The 15552-nt window shown below is 41.7% G+C and overlaps 1 protein-coding gene across 4 annotated transcripts in view; it reads left to right on the top strand.

Moving 5' to 3' along the window:
* The window catches only part of CPNE5 (copine 5), a 197778-nt gene extending 187818 nt beyond the window's left edge, over positions 1-9960 (top strand). For 3 of the 4 annotated variants that reach the window (XM_070745131.1, XM_070745135.1, XM_070745133.1), the window contains 2 exons: positions 3055-3128; positions 5408-9960. In XM_070745131.1, coding sequence (XP_070601232.1) covers positions 3055-3128; positions 5408-5596 — 263 coding nt within the window. In that variant the 3' untranslated portion in view covers positions 5597-9960. The remainder of the gene's footprint in view (positions 1-3054; positions 3129-5407) is intronic. The other variant, XM_070745132.1, reaches the window with a different exon arrangement.
* Positions 9961-15552: the final 5592 nt, after the last annotated feature.

The raw sequence follows: 15552 nt of genomic DNA, 5'->3' as shown, positions 1-15552 counted from the left end.
ATTTTTGCATCTCTCTTTACACAAAGGGGAAAAACAGTCCAGCCAGTCCAACAGCATCACAAAAAATATATTAGGAACACAAATTAAAATATTGAAGAAAATGGTAAGTGTACAACTGTCTACCCTGGATGGGTTCAGATCAACAGGACCCTAGACGAGTTTGAATAACCAGGATGGATTACACCGCAAGGTTCTGAAGGAACTGGCAGACAAGATCTCAGAACCACTGGACTATATCTTTCAAAGATCCTGGAGCACTGGGGAACTGCCAGAGGAAAAGAGCTGATGTGTAGTTTCCATCTTCAAAAAAGGAAAAAATAGATCCAGAAAACTACAGACCTATTGTTCTGCCGGCGTGTGCCACCCGCCCTTAATTACAGGTTAATTAATCCAAGCAGACACACACACACAATAGAATGTAAGTAAATGTTCTTTATCAACAGAAGAGAAGAAAAAACTCCCTTTTAAACCTCAAAGGGATTTCTTGTACAAACAAGGCACACTTTAAAGACAATCCAAGAACGAAGTTTAATAATAAATCCAATTACTAACACAGTAACTGGGAATTGGCTCACAGCTACTGTTGTCCTCACGAGGATAAACACTCACAATGAATTATAGTCCAGAGTCCGGGAATTCAAACAAAGTCTTGAATATAATACGGAAACAGCAAGTCACGGTCTTGACGAACTACGATCAGATAATCTTCCACAATGGCTAAGCCAGAACGCTGCTATTTTATCAGCATCTCTAATTACTGGAGCCCCACCCAAACACAGGTGGCCTCTCTTATCTCCTGTAATATGTCTTAAGTTGTTCTCTCCGATGCATAGCTCTATGCATGCGTGGGTCTGTCATACGTTCCTCATCTGAATCCAAAGAAGATAAGGAAGATTGATCTCCTCCTGGGCTGGCAGCCAAGCCCCCCTCTTCCCTCTTCCATCCCACCCACACTTCCTTTGTCATCGGATAATTCACTAGCTGACTCTGTCGGGAGCAAAACAGGCCTGTGACATGTGGATGTTTCCCCATATCCACCTCCACATTCCTTGGGGCAGGAGCTGGGCCAGAGCTACATCCACATGTCACAACACCTGGGCCAGAGAAACATCCACATGTCACAACACCTATCTGACTGACCTCAATACCAGGGAAGAATCTGGAAAAGATAATCAAGCAACAAATCAATGAACACCTAGATGCAAACAAAGTAATAATGAAAAGACAACATGGGTTTGTCAAAAACAGATCATGCCAACTTAATCTTATTGCATTTTTTGACAAAATGAAAAAAATAGTGGACCAAAATTAGTGTCGGTATAATTTACTTGGATTTCAGTAAGGCATTTGATAAAGTAGACCATAACCTACTACTAGATAAATTAGAAAAATGTGGGTTAGACAGCAACACCACCAGATGGAATCTTGGCATCCTAGTGGACAACCATTTAAATATGAGCCAGCAGTGTGCAGCAGCTGCCAAAAGAGCCAAAACAGTTCTAGGTTGCATGAAAAGAGGTATAGAATCAAGATCGTGTGAAGTCTTAATAATGCCTTGGTAATGCCACACTTGGAATACTGCATTCAGTTTTGGTCGCCACGATTTAAAAAAGATGTTGAGACTCTAAAAAAGAGTGCAGAGAAGAGCAACAAAGATGATCAGGGGACTGGAGGCTAAAACATGAAGAACGATTGCAGGAACTGGGTATGTCTAGTTTAATAAAAAGAAGGACCAGGGGAGACATAATAACAGTGTTTTAATATCTCAGAAGTTGCCACAAAGAAAAGAGAGTCAAACTATTCTCCAAAGCACCTGAGGGTAGAAAAAGAAGCAACAGGTGGAAACTAAACAAGGAGAGAAGCAACTTAGAACTAAGGAGAAGTTTCCTGACAGTTGGAACAATTAATCCATGGAATAGCTTGCTTCCAGAAGTTGTGAATGCTCCAACACTGGAAGTTTTAAGATGTTGGATAATAATTTGACTGAAGTAGCGTAAGGTTTCCTGCCCAATTAGAGGATTGGACTAGAAGATCTCCAAGGTCCCTTCCATCATCATCATCATCATCTCATCATCATCATCATTATTAACATTTCTGTGATTAAAATTTTGAACAGACTTCCTAGCTTCTTTTAACAAAGTATGATTTGTCAAATAAAGTATATACAGTGATACCTTGTCTTACAAACTTAATTGGTTCCGGGACAAGGTTCTTAAGGTAAAAAGTTTGTAAGACGAAACAATGTTTTCCATAGGAATCAATGGAAAAGCGATTAATGCGTGCAAGCCCAAAATTCACCCCTTTTGCCAGCCAAAGCGCCCGTTTTTGCACTGCTGGGATTCCCCTGAGGTTCCCCTCCATAGGAAACCCCACCTCTGGACTTCTGTGTTTTTGCGATGCTGCAGGGGAATCCCACCAGGGGAATCCCAGCAGCACAAAAACGGGTGCTTCGCTGGCAACGGAAGTCCAGAGGCGAGTCATCCCAGCGGCGGTGGTGGGTTTGTAAGGTGAAAATAGTTTGTAAGAAGAGGCAAAAAAATCTTAAACCCCGGGTTTGTATCTCGAAAAGTTTGTATGACGAGGCGTTTGTAAGATGAGGTATCACTGTACAGCATTTAAGCTGCCCTGAAGAGCAGCTGCTAAAATCTGTCATGTATCTGCTTGAGCTTCCAATTAACAACTTTAAAACTTCCTATTGATAGTTTTTTGTGCAAGAACTATCATTTGCTGAAAATCTGAATAACGCAATTCAACAGGTAAAATGTCATGACTTAATTATACTTTGTGAAAAAGAATGGGAGCTCACGTTGATTGGTTCATTAAGAAAGCATGTTGCAACATGCAAACAGAATATTCAGTATACGATTCCAGTTCAACTCATTAGGAAAAAAAAGAGTAAGGCTATTTTTTATAACCCCCCACCCCACTTCTAAGTCATTCATCATTTGTTTGAGGCACAAACAAATTCTGGGAGCTTTTGACTCTTCTCTGTCTTGTTCCCATTGGGTGTTTAATATTTGATAAACATTCATTTCCTCTTCCTCCAATGGACAGCAATGGTGGAACTGGATGGAGATGACGTTCGGATCACATCTCGCGGAAGGACTGCTGAACGTGATATTGTCCAGGTATTTAGAAGAGAACAATGAAGCTTTATTGTGCACATTCACTAGGCAATATGGAATTGTAAGGCTTGCTGCAAAGATGAATCTCCAATCTTGAAAGCCAGGTCGTTTCTCAGTGAGTTTTTTTCCCTAAAATTGTTAGACTATTGAAATCTCAGATTGTGTGTGAGCAACAATAGCTACCTTGCAAGTTCCCTGAACAAAAAGTGTCACATGCTGGGTAAATAGTTTTCTTTTCCACAGCCTACTCAGTCTAATGGACGTGGAAACATTCTAGTTTTGGATCACTATGGAAAGGAAACATCTCTCAGAATAAGAGCTGATTGGGAGAGTACATGTTTACATAGAGAAATCTCCAAATTTAATACATAATATAAAAGTTGTCTACATAGAATAGTGGAGAGCTGATAGACAAAGATTTGTTGTGGCATAAAGAAATCATTGTACTCCTAATCTTAATTTACACTCAAAGAGGAATTAAACAGAGAGAACCTTTTGAGACTGTAGCAAAGTTTGAATTCGCAAACATGACATGGGGAGGATTATTGTAATACAGGATGCGTTCCAAAAGTAATGCAATTGAATTTCCCGCGCCGCTTCTATTGGTCGGAGTGGGACCGAAGCACTTGGAGTGGGGGGGGGATGCTAAGCTTTGTCACGAAACTGGTCTCAGTGATATCCAAGCTGTGGAAGCGGTAGGACATCAGTTATTGTAAACCTCTGTGCGCCGACCGTGTCATGAAAAAAATGGAGTCGGAAATTTCAAGTGAACTTTTGCAACATATAGAAATTGAATCTGATTATTTGGACAATGTCATCACTGGTGATGAAACCTGGGTTTTTGAATATGACCCAGAAACAAAATGCCAAAGCTCTGAGTGGCACACCAACCAGTCCCTCAAGCCCAAAAACTCAAGAATGAGCAAATCAAAAGTGAAAACAATGCTCATTGTCTTTTTCGACAGTAAAGGAGTGGTCCATAAGGAGTTCGTTCCTCAAGGACAGACAGTTAACGTGGATGTGCTGGAAAGACTCCCAAAAAGGGTCATCAGGATGAGAAAAGACATATCCGGTACCTGGCAACTCCATCGTGGCAACGCTCATTGACACAACGCGTTACGAATCCACTAGTTCCTGGCCAAACACCAGGTGCCAACGCTGCCCCACCCTACCCCTATAGTCCTGATATCACCCCAGCAGACTTCTTTTTGTTCCCTTGGATTAAGGCAGCCCTTAAAGGAACCCATTTTTCGTCCATAGAAGAGATCCAATCAGCCGTGATGAATACCTTCTGAGGGGTCCCCGAAGACGCCTTCCAGGGCGCGTACCTGTCATGGCAGAGTCGCTGGAAAAAATGTGTAGAGGCCCAAGGACAGTACTTTGAAGAATTTTAAGTCTTTGTGCAAATCTGTTCAATAAATTACTTTTTTAAAAAAACAATTGTATTACTTTTGGAACGCACCCTGTAAACATGCAGTAAAAAATACCCTTATGCATCTAGCATAAGTAACTCCCCATTCCTGACTAGCCTCCCAAGATCTTTCCCAATCTAGTATTATAAAGATAATTTAATAATTATTGGGATATTAAGGCCTGGGCCATTATGTAGCATAGCCTGGCCACTTATTTTAATTTATGTAAGATGAGTGAATTCTCTTAACACATTTCTGTCTCAATTGAAGTAGTGTTCCCTCGATTTTCGCGGGTTCGAACTTCGCGAAAAGTCTATACCACGGTTTTTCAAAAATATTAATGAAAAAATACTTCACGGGTTTTTCCCCTATACCACGGTTTTTCCCGCCTGATGACGTCCTATGTCATCGCCAAACTTTCGTCTGCCTTTAATAAATATTTTTTTTAATAAACTTTAATAAATAAACATGGTGAGTAATAATCTAAATGGTTGCTAAGGGAATGGGAAATTGCAATTTAGGGGTTTAAAGTGCTAAGGGAAGGCTTGTGATACTGTTCATAGCCAAAAATAGTGTATTTACTTCCGCATCTCTACTTCACGGAAATTCGACTTTCGCGGGCGGTCTCGGAACGCATCCCCTGCGGAAATTGAGGGAACACTGTATTTCAACTAGGAAGTTTGACACAATAAGCAGCTGGAGTATTTAAATGCATGGTTACCTTTTGGATTACTTTGTGACGCTGTCTAAATTGAAAAATAATTGAATAGATAGATTACAGATTTAAATATATAGATGATATAGGTGACAGATATATAGATATAGGTATGTTGATATATTGATATGTTGATATCTCTCTCTGTCCCTCAGTTTGTACCATTCCGTGATTACATTGACCGCACAGGAAACCACGTCTTGAGTATGGCACGGCTGGCTAAGGATGTGCTGGCTGAGATTCCAGATCAGTTCATCTCCTATATGAAGGGGCGTGGCATCAAGCCTAATCCAGCTCCGCCTCCTTACTCTCCCTCAAGCCACACCCTTCAGACCGAAATCTGAAGATCGGGCAAAGAAAACAGCAATTATAGAGAGAGACAGGCATCAAAACACCCAGTCACTCTTCAGGGTCTGATAACCTGTTTTCTGGGGCCAGAGACCCAGGCAGTATCTACATCAGAGTGAGAAAATCCACAATGTGTTCTCTTTCCAAAAAGTTCATATTGAGAACTGTTTATGCTGAAATGTTAGCACAACAATGTGTTTAACTCACAGACATTTCCATTTGGGAAACAGCAAAAACGGGAGGGGTGTTTTTTTTAAAGGACACAATCATAGGTAAACGTCATCATTTCCTTTCAGCAAAATAACCAAGATGAAGGCTAGTGAGTCTTCAGGAAGTTACATGATTCATTTTGCTTATGGTATGTGTGATGGATTTCCATAAATCTTCCAAGCACCCTTTTCCCTTCTTCCTTCCAGCTTCAAGGAATTTTGAATTATTGGAATTTTTTATAGCCTGTTTATCATCTGCCTGCCACATTAGGCCTTCTGTCTTTCCTTTGTAACAGCTCAACTTCTGGATTGACTTGGCAGGCTAAATATTGTGATTGAATATCTGTTTGATGTCATGTTGGTGCTGCTACTATTTCTTGTACTGAACCCCATCCCTAGCTTGCCCAATTCTATTTATTGTTTGTAAATCTGCTTTGGCAATATTTGTGCAGGCTTGGATTGTTTATTAGTATGTCTTAATGCCTCTCTTAAGTCCCTTTTTAATTTTTCTAAAGCTGTGGTTTCTAGTATCTACCTGGAAACCAATTTCTCTCTTGACTTTGATACCTGACATTTCTGTGTGGGGCATTAATGATGTGTTTGGAACATCAGAGAAGAAAATTAAAACTGAGCCTGATTAGTTTAAACACCTTATTGCAGTTTTGCCTATCAGATTTGCAATATAAAACATTAACAGCAGTCTACTCATTCAGAGCAGGGGTAGAGCTGTAACATGAAAACATGACACTCTTCAAATTTCATAATTTCCTAGCAATTTTTCAGCAGTTCATGCTTTTCTAGAGGAAACTAAAATCATGGAGTTTGAAGGGATCTTGGAGATCTTCAACCACCTGCCTTAGGGCAGAAATCCTGTCACCATTCCTGATAAATGATTGTCCAATCTTTGTTTGAAAACCTGCACTGATGGAGACTCCATGAGTCGCATTATGCTTAGTCAGGCAGATATTCCAATCTTTTTACTAAGATGGAGGTCTTAAAACTTGGCAACTTTAAGACTTGTGGACTTCAACTCCCAGAATTCTCCAGCCAGCTCTGCTGGCTGGAGAATTTTGGGAATTGAAGTCCACAGGTCTTAAAGTTGCCAAGTTTGGGGACCCCTTCAAGACCAGATGGAAAGCCTCTTTGGATTCTGTTCATTAATAATGCCCCTTATTAGCAGCAGATAAACTTCCTCTTACTCATAATTGTTTGCCCATCTTAAGACTCCTTCCAGCATTCCAGGCGCAATTTTTGCATTGCCATTATGATCTAATTATACAACCACTCTGCTAGTTGATGTTCTCTTTCCATAGCAGAATTAGCTAGACAACAGTTCCCTTTTTCGATGATGGTACCTAAATTGTTCCCAGAAGGTAGAAAGGAGAATGGCAGAAGTCAGAAATTAAATCAAAGATTATGCAATGTTACTTCTCAGGGTTAAGTGCAAGAATGGAAATTTCTGAGGATTTGAATACTGTATATTGATTATATAGGCCAATGGGAAAAAAATTACGTTGAAGCCTCCACTTTCCAAATGTTGTTTCTCGTTTTGCAAAGGATGTACTACTTTGCTTAATTATTCGGAGCATCTCAAATATTCCACCACCACCCCTTTTAACTGACTGCTTTGTAGAAGTTCAAAGAAGGTCCACTTCAGAGAACTCGCTCTTTGAATCTTTCTGATCTGTTAATAAGATTTGCATTGCAGCTGGCTGGTATTTTTCTCAATTGTAGGGAGAGTGAAAGAGGTATTAAGCAGTAGCCGAGCAATTATGCACAGCTGTCTCCTTTAGAGTGGTTAAAAAAAGTGATACAAGTTGCAAGACACTTTCTTGCCCTACAATTAATTTGTTTGGGGTTCAATCAAAAGATACTGTTAGCATCTTAGGGTTTCTCAGACTCTTATCTACTGGAACATCATTCACCTCCTCCAATTTGTACGGTAAGAGAGTGCCTCTTCAATTAGCCCATCAGTCATGTTGGTCTGCACAGCATATATTCCCAAAAGTATTTTGAGAAGACCTATTTTGGGAGAAGATTTGGGGAATATAAAAAATAATTATATGTGCTATAAACATCGAGGCTTAAGGGATCTATTTTGTCCCCAATGTAAATGAAAAAATGCAAGGATTTGGGACCTCTTGCTCTACTAGGTTATGAGGGCCACAGAAAGAATGGTGGAAACTGTAATTTCACTCCACTGATGTGAGGACAAAGGAGTTTGCACACTTAACAACATGACAGTTGTGACCCAGAAGTTCCTCTGTTTAAAATATCTCTTGCACCTGACATAAGACAATTTCCAGTGTAAATAGGAATAACAACAGGATATCGCAGAGTTCTGTAAAAGCCCGGTGTCCTGGTTATTACTAGACCTGATGTCTTTCGGGTAATTTTTCACAAATTGGAACAAGGCAGATTAATCCAGGGACTGGAATGAAAGGAGAAATCCCTATCTGGATCACAGATGCCTTTATTGATTACAAAGATGTGATACAGAATTAGGAGAAAAAACATGCAGTGTCTTTTCTTACCATTTCAGTTATGTCGGATCCAGTTTATGGCTGTCTGAGTGGTTTTTACTTTGCCACTTATCTATATACAACCCATTCTGTGCTAGAGGTTGTCTTACTCATAAACTAGTCATTTTTTTTTTGGACAGAGTTCAGTAGTGTCAGAGCTGCACTTTTGGAAGCTAACCAACCCAACCGGCTAACCAACCCAACCAGCCAGCCACAGACCAATAGATATGGAGTTGAAGTCTTCAGTGAAACACAGCAACAGCAGGAAGCCTTGCAAAAATATATTTACTTCTTATTTACACTACTATCTGTATTCTACCTTACTACACCACACTAGTATCTCACTAGTATATCACTGCCATTATCTCAATTACAGTAACTCACAGGAAACAACAGATCAATACAGCAATACAGCAACAGTAACATCAGAGAACAGAGCACAGAGAGAGCAATACAAAAGCCCCTACATATTTATAGATTTATCACCCAATCAGGTTGCTGCATGCTTAATTAACTCTGAATGACTCAGCATTCTTTTTGTAGTCCTTCCTTCTGCATTGAGATACTACCTCAGGATATTGCTTAATCCTGACAAGTAGTGGGTTCTTTTGGTGCTTACTAAAAATTGCTGGATTTAGGCAGCTGATAAATGACCAACAGTCCGCTCAGTCCCCCACGAGTTGGTGAAATTAACTTCAGCTAGAAATTCTTGGACCGAGGCTGGAATTATTATGTAAAACTACCCAGCCCATATGCTGAATGACATAAACTCAGGGAGAAATCCTGAACTATTTACAATGAATGAGAATTCTCTTTTTTACTTTGCTTTTGGCTGTGAATTATATCCCAAAAATATAACTTGCACAGCTATATGGTCTTCCAACCCTCAAAATAAATTAATTTTGTCTTAGACATTTTTCTCACCTTCCCCCCCCCCCCCCCCCCCCGGTCCTTTTTCAGAATGAAAAGTTTCCAAAGGATACAGTGGGAACTATTGTGGCCCAAATACTGAATGAGCAGAATGTCTGTGCATGCTGATCGTACTGTGTCTTCTGTCTGTGCATTGCTGACATCAGTAAAAGTGCAACTGGTGGATATTATTTACTCTGGAGTTCTCTGTACTGCATCTTTGTAACAGCATGGTGAAGCATGTCGGAATGGTCTTGTCCTCACTTGTGTGAATGGATGAGCAAGAAAACCTACATCATGCAAAATTGGTGCTCCATTGAGTAAAGACACAATGCTTGCGAGAGAAAGATATCTGACATAAAATGAACTTTTTAGGTGGGCAAAAGTACTGAATCTCAGCCCCATAGAATAGCTCTGATTTGTAATGGAAACAGTGATATATATATATTTAAGGCAATCTTCTGAAGACATGAAGTAAGGCTGTTGAAATTACAGCCTATTGCCCAGATCAAAATATCATCTACTTACCTAACTTTCTTACAGCCTCCCCGGCATGTTTTCACCCCTCTCTCTCTTTCTTTTTCCATTCCTAGCCCTTTTTATTTGCATGGCAATGACTTTTAACTCTTTTATGCTACGATATTCTGTGTTGAATGTTTGATGTAATATGGTTTCTATTGGATTGCCTTAAATTGAAATAAACAATTCCTTTTATTTAAATAGCATGGGAGCGAGCATAATTTGTTAAGGTTATTAGATGCTGAGTACCAAATTGGAGAGGACAAGTTCAAAAAATCATTTCAGGAGAGACAACGGTGTTATATTGCATATACTGAAAAAAAGAAGATTTTGGAAGAAACTTTTTGGATACATAATTATAACTGATGCTTTTTCCTCCTTATTTCTGGGGTACGTACAAAAACTTTAAACCAGTCCTGAAAGAATAAACATTTGCACATTCATCCCAACAGTAATGAAAATATGCTTTATAACATATCTTAATGAGTGGCTACCTGAACATACAATACAGTACAATAGCTTTAACCTAGCTACACTGATGGTTACTAAGAGCAGGTGTCAATTAACAGCTGTTCAATGATTATAATTAGGATTATAATTAGACTAAATGTGGAGGCAGAATTTAAATGATATGAAACCAGGACAGATAAGCTCAGTTTGTAACATGTTTTATCTTTAAAGGAAATACATGTAGAGAAAAGCCCCTTTGACACAATTTGTGTTGATACATAGCTTTTGAATGTGCTTGAAACAGCACAAGAATAAGATACAGCACTTAGTAGTATTTGAAATCAGAAATAACAACTTTGAATTTCAAATGAGATCGTGTGGACTTGAAAGTTTTCCAAAACTGGAAAACATCAGTGTCAAGCTTGAAATATCTCAAAATTACCCAAATGGCCTCTTTTAAATGCAAAACAAGTGATTGAAGCTGAAAGCTGCTGTTTTCAACTCGAAATGGAGCATTTTGAAATAAAAATTGTTCAAATTGGAAAGGTTTTACATAAGTCCAGAATCCAATTTTAAGCTATTTACTGAATAATAACAACAGCTAAGGCTTGTAATGTATTCTTAACAAAGACCAGTATTTCTATTTTTCCTTAAAAAGTTGAACTGGTGAAGACAAGGTCTTAGACCAGTGACGGAGAACCTATGGCATGGGTGCCACAGGTGGCACGCGGAGCCATATTTGTTGGCATGTGAACTGTTGCCCTAGCTGAGCTTCAACATGCATGTGTGTGCCAGCCAGCTGATTTTTGGCTCACACAGGCTTTTGGGGGTGTTTTTGGCTTCCAGAGAGCCTCTGGGGGAGATGGGGGAGAGTGTTTTTACCCTCTCCCAGCTCCAGGGAAGCCTGGTGGAAGTTCAGATCCATAAATCTTAAAATTGCCAACATTTAGGCCCCTGGTCTAAATCTAGCCGTAGAACAATGTGAACAACAGTGCACTAACTAATTATTTTAATAACACAATTCCACCGTAATATTAATGCAATTACAGACTCTTGCAGATTAACAATTAAAATCACTCAGTACAGAAACTGAAATGATATCCTCCAAATGACATTGGGATCAAAACAGAAACTTACAAAATTTAAAGAAGAAAAAAAGAACTTGAGCCCTGGCACTCCAAAAAAAAAAAAATCAATTTTGATGCCAGATGAGCTTCAGCCTCAGAGAGAAGTTCTTGTTTTGTGTCTTTGTTTGTGTTGGCTGCTGGCAACTGTTTTCTTGGCAAGATTTTAGAAGTTGCCTGCTTCCTAGGGCTGAGAGGGAGTGATTGGCTCAAGGTCACTCAGCTGATTTAGTCCCTAAAGTGGGACTAGAACTCACAGTCTCCTGGTTGCCTTAATCATTGTGCCAAACTACGTCTCAAGGAAAGTAGGGTTACCACTAAAAATCCCTCTCTCAAATGATCATCCTTAGAATCAGTAATGGGCAGCCAAAATTTTTACTGACTTATTTTGTGGGTGTGGCTTAATCACCATGTGACTGGGTAGGAGTGGCTTGAACATTCAAGTGAACTGTTAAGTCCTCGACTTACAACCTTACCAGTGTCGCTCACTGGGGTGACAATTTGCTTCGCGTTTCCCGTGCTCTCCTTCCTGGGTCACTAGGTGAACGGATGCTGCCAGAAGCATAAATGCTGCCAGCGCTGTTTCCACCCACACCTTCTGCTTGCACCTCAGGTGGGAGGTGGCCGCGTGAGGCTGGAGGGGAGCCAGCCTGGAGAGAGGGAAGCTTGTCCGAGGCCAGGAAGGAGGAAAGAGGAAAAAAGCAAGGAGTGCAGGTGCAGCAGCAGCAGCAGGGTAAAAAAGGAGAGCCAGGCTGAGACCAGTAATCCAGGAAGTGACAGCCGCCGATCAGCTGGAGCTGCACACACATCTTCATTTCCACCGGTGGAACTGCATTCCACCCCGTCTTGCCTGCTGCCCACCCCTGCTTAGAACTCAACAAAGAGAGGTCATATGAACAACGGGTGAGTTACCTCGCTGTCGGTGTGCTTCCTGAAAAGCCATGCAGGCATGCCATGAAGACACGTGTGTGCTTCACAGGGACGTGTGTGCATGCGCAGTGCTAAAAAACCAGCTGCATGTGCACGGAAGCAAAAACCAAGATGGCGGTGCCAGATGGAGACCCAGTTCAGAGGTGTGTTCAGCCAGACATCACTGCCAGTTTGACAAGCGGTGGGAAATTCCCACTACCAGTTCTGTAGAACTGGTACGAGCCAGGAGGAACCCATCTCTGATGAGCAAGATCATGCTCATGTTTTAAAGGCAAAAATAGATACATAGGCATGAAGCATCATTATGCAAACAGTCCTGTGCATTGAGTTTGGAACAAATCAGTTGCCTGGGTAGCTGAAATAGTTTGACTGGATGATATTCTGCCGGCGTGTTTCAACTGCCCGTAATTACAGGGTAATTAGTCCAGGAAGACACACACCACACGCTAAAAGGAAAACCCAAAGGTTTTTATAAACAGGAAAACAGAAACAGCTTCCTTTTTAAATGTCAAAGGGATTTTCTGGTACAACCAACCTCAGGTGGCCTCATTTTCTCTTGTAATAATCCTTCAGTTGTTGTCTCCTATGCATCACTCTACGCATGCGTGGATGTGTCATTAATTCTTGTTCAGAATCCAAGGATGATACAGATGATTGATCTCCTCCTGGGCTGTCTGCCAAATTCCCCTCTTCCCTGTCACTCATACTTCCTTGGTCAGAGGAGGCTTCGTCGGCAGATTCCATCAGGAGCAAAATAGGCCTGCGGCATATGGATGTTTCCCCCACATCCACCTGCACATTCCTTGGGGCAGGAGCTGGGTCAGAGCTAACCACAACAGATGATGGGATGCATTTTTTAAATTTTCCAAACTTTGGGATGATTACATTTATACTGGATGAATGATCCAGAACAAAATGTATTAAAATGCACTAAAATTTAAGATTTCTCTGAACTTGGATCTTGCAGGTCAGGTGGAGTGCTCTGATCTGCAGTCTTCCAGACTTTGAATGGGAAATGCACAGCTGACAGATTAAACTGCCGGCCGAAATTACCTCCAGGGCGGGGGAGACGCTGCTGGCAACTCTTTCGAGCTCCGGACTTCCGGGTTCCTCTGGAACCCGGAAGTTCGGCTTTTGGCAGCGCGCCAAGGTAGCGCGTTGCGGGCTGGTTGGGGGAGGTCCTGAGTCGCCCTATTTAAGGGCGATTCAGGCGGTTCCTCCCCCTTGCCCTCGGCTTTCCTGAAGCGAACATGTGTTCGCAGAGCCGCGGGCTCCTCCACATGGCGCGGCCTTGGCTTGGGTCGCGCCTGGCAGCTGGGGCTGCCCGGGATCGTCGTGTCGGATCGGTCAGTTTAACAGCCGACCGATCATCAACGGAGCGTCTCCGCTCCCCTTGAGGAACTGATGCAGCAGCAAGGGGGTATCCCCTCCTTGCCCACGCCAGTAATCCAAGGCCTCTGCTTTATAATGCAGAGGCCCACAGGTTTGAATCCGCATCCCCCACCCCGCGCCGTATTCCGTAGCCCTGATTTGATAACTTTTCTCGGGGATCGCTAGTGATTTCGTTATCCTGTAATCAAACACAGGGGTGCACATCGAAACACTAGCTTTCTCTTAAATGGGGCCATTTATGGCCTTGTGGGGGCGGGGCACGCGGATGGCATCAGTGAACGGCCAAAGTTGCATTAATGGGCCGGTCCTCAAGAAAGTTCCCCCCCCCATTTTATTAACCAACACATTTAGATGGTCTATAGCTCCCCTTCCATGGCCCGGATGCCTCAGGGCCTTCCCATTCTGGGGTTTAGAGGCCTTTCAGGCCTAATGCTAACCGTTAGTTGCTTCAAGGCCCTGGGCATGCTTTTACATATGAGTTATGCATAACTTTAATGGCGAGGTCGATTATCCTTATATATTATTTATATTGTACATATAGCTGATTGGGAGGGATTTAATTAATTGTCCCTATTGATTACAATGGTAAGGTCTAATTATATTAATTGTACTATGTATATTGATTTAAAGGGATTTAATCAATTTGTCCCTAATAATTGTAATGGTAGTTTGAACAGTTGTTTCCCTTAATTATGAATGATCCTGATCTATCCCCCTTTGGTATTATAAGCTTTCACTTATGGGAAATCATGTATTTTAATTCATTCCTTTTGGTCTGTGGACTGGTGCATGGTTGATAGATTATTAATCTTGGACATACACTGAGGTTTTTGTTTGTTAATCATGTAGTTCAGTTTTTGGACTACTTATTGCACAATGAATTGGGAATACTTTGGTCGGGCCTCTCCCCTCCGGCAGAGACCTGCACCCTGTTCTGCTTATGGGTTCAGGTATTGATACAATACATGTATGGAGTATAACATAAGTAATGCAATAATAGGTTTAGATTAGTGGAGGGTAGTTAGTGGGACCCTAGATTTAATTATGCATATATAGGCATGCATATATATGCGTAACTGGTGCACGGGTGCATTCACTAGGGATAGCTTGCCATGTGTGCGAGCCATGCATCACACGATACACAAACACAATTATGCTGGGGATGACAGCCTGGTTCCGTTCATGGGCATGCGCATACAGTTGCGTAAGGGTATGGTCAGGGCCACATGGGAGGTGGCATGGCACCGCCAAAACGGGATGGAGCCTGCCACCGTTCTGGCCCATACCTCCTGGGTATAGCGACTGCGCAGTGCCTACCTGGAGGAACTGCTAAGCCTTAACGGGCATCCATGTTTTCAGTGGCAACATGCACATAGGGGCCAATGCACATTGGGGTACAATGTAATTGTGCCTCTTACCTGGTATGGGTGGGATTTTCCACCTGGGCTTTCGCATAGAGACCGCAGGGGCCCGAACCATAACATCCTTCCTGGGGGAGGGCAGTGATCCTTCAGTCCCTCATTTCATAAGATGGTACCGTTATTGGTTGGAGGAGCAATTTTTGGCCGTTCCATCGGTGGTGCTCCATTGGAGGGTCAAAGTTACCAGGGTACAATCAGAGCTTCATCTTACCGATTGGGTGCTAATCGTAACTGTTTTTTGAGTTTTCCTGCAGCACCGCATTTTTTAAATTTTCCAAACTTTGGGATGATTACATTTATACTCGATGAATGATCCAGAACAAAATGTATTAAAATGCACTAAAATTTAAGATTTCTCTGAACTTGGATCTTGCAGGTCAGGTGGAGTGCTCTGATCTGCAGTCTTCCAGACTTTGAATGGGAATTCTCAGCTTGGACATCTCCCAGAGAGTCCATGTCATGGATGGGCTTTGGGA

Source organism: Erythrolamprus reginae, chromosome 3 (assembly GCF_031021105.1).
Source record: "Erythrolamprus reginae isolate rEryReg1 chromosome 3, rEryReg1.hap1, whole genome shotgun sequence".
NCBI lineage: Eukaryota > Metazoa > Chordata > Lepidosauria > Squamata > Dipsadidae > Erythrolamprus > Erythrolamprus reginae.
Note: the sequence above shows the minus strand (reverse complement) of the source record. Positions and strands in the feature narration are given on the sequence as shown.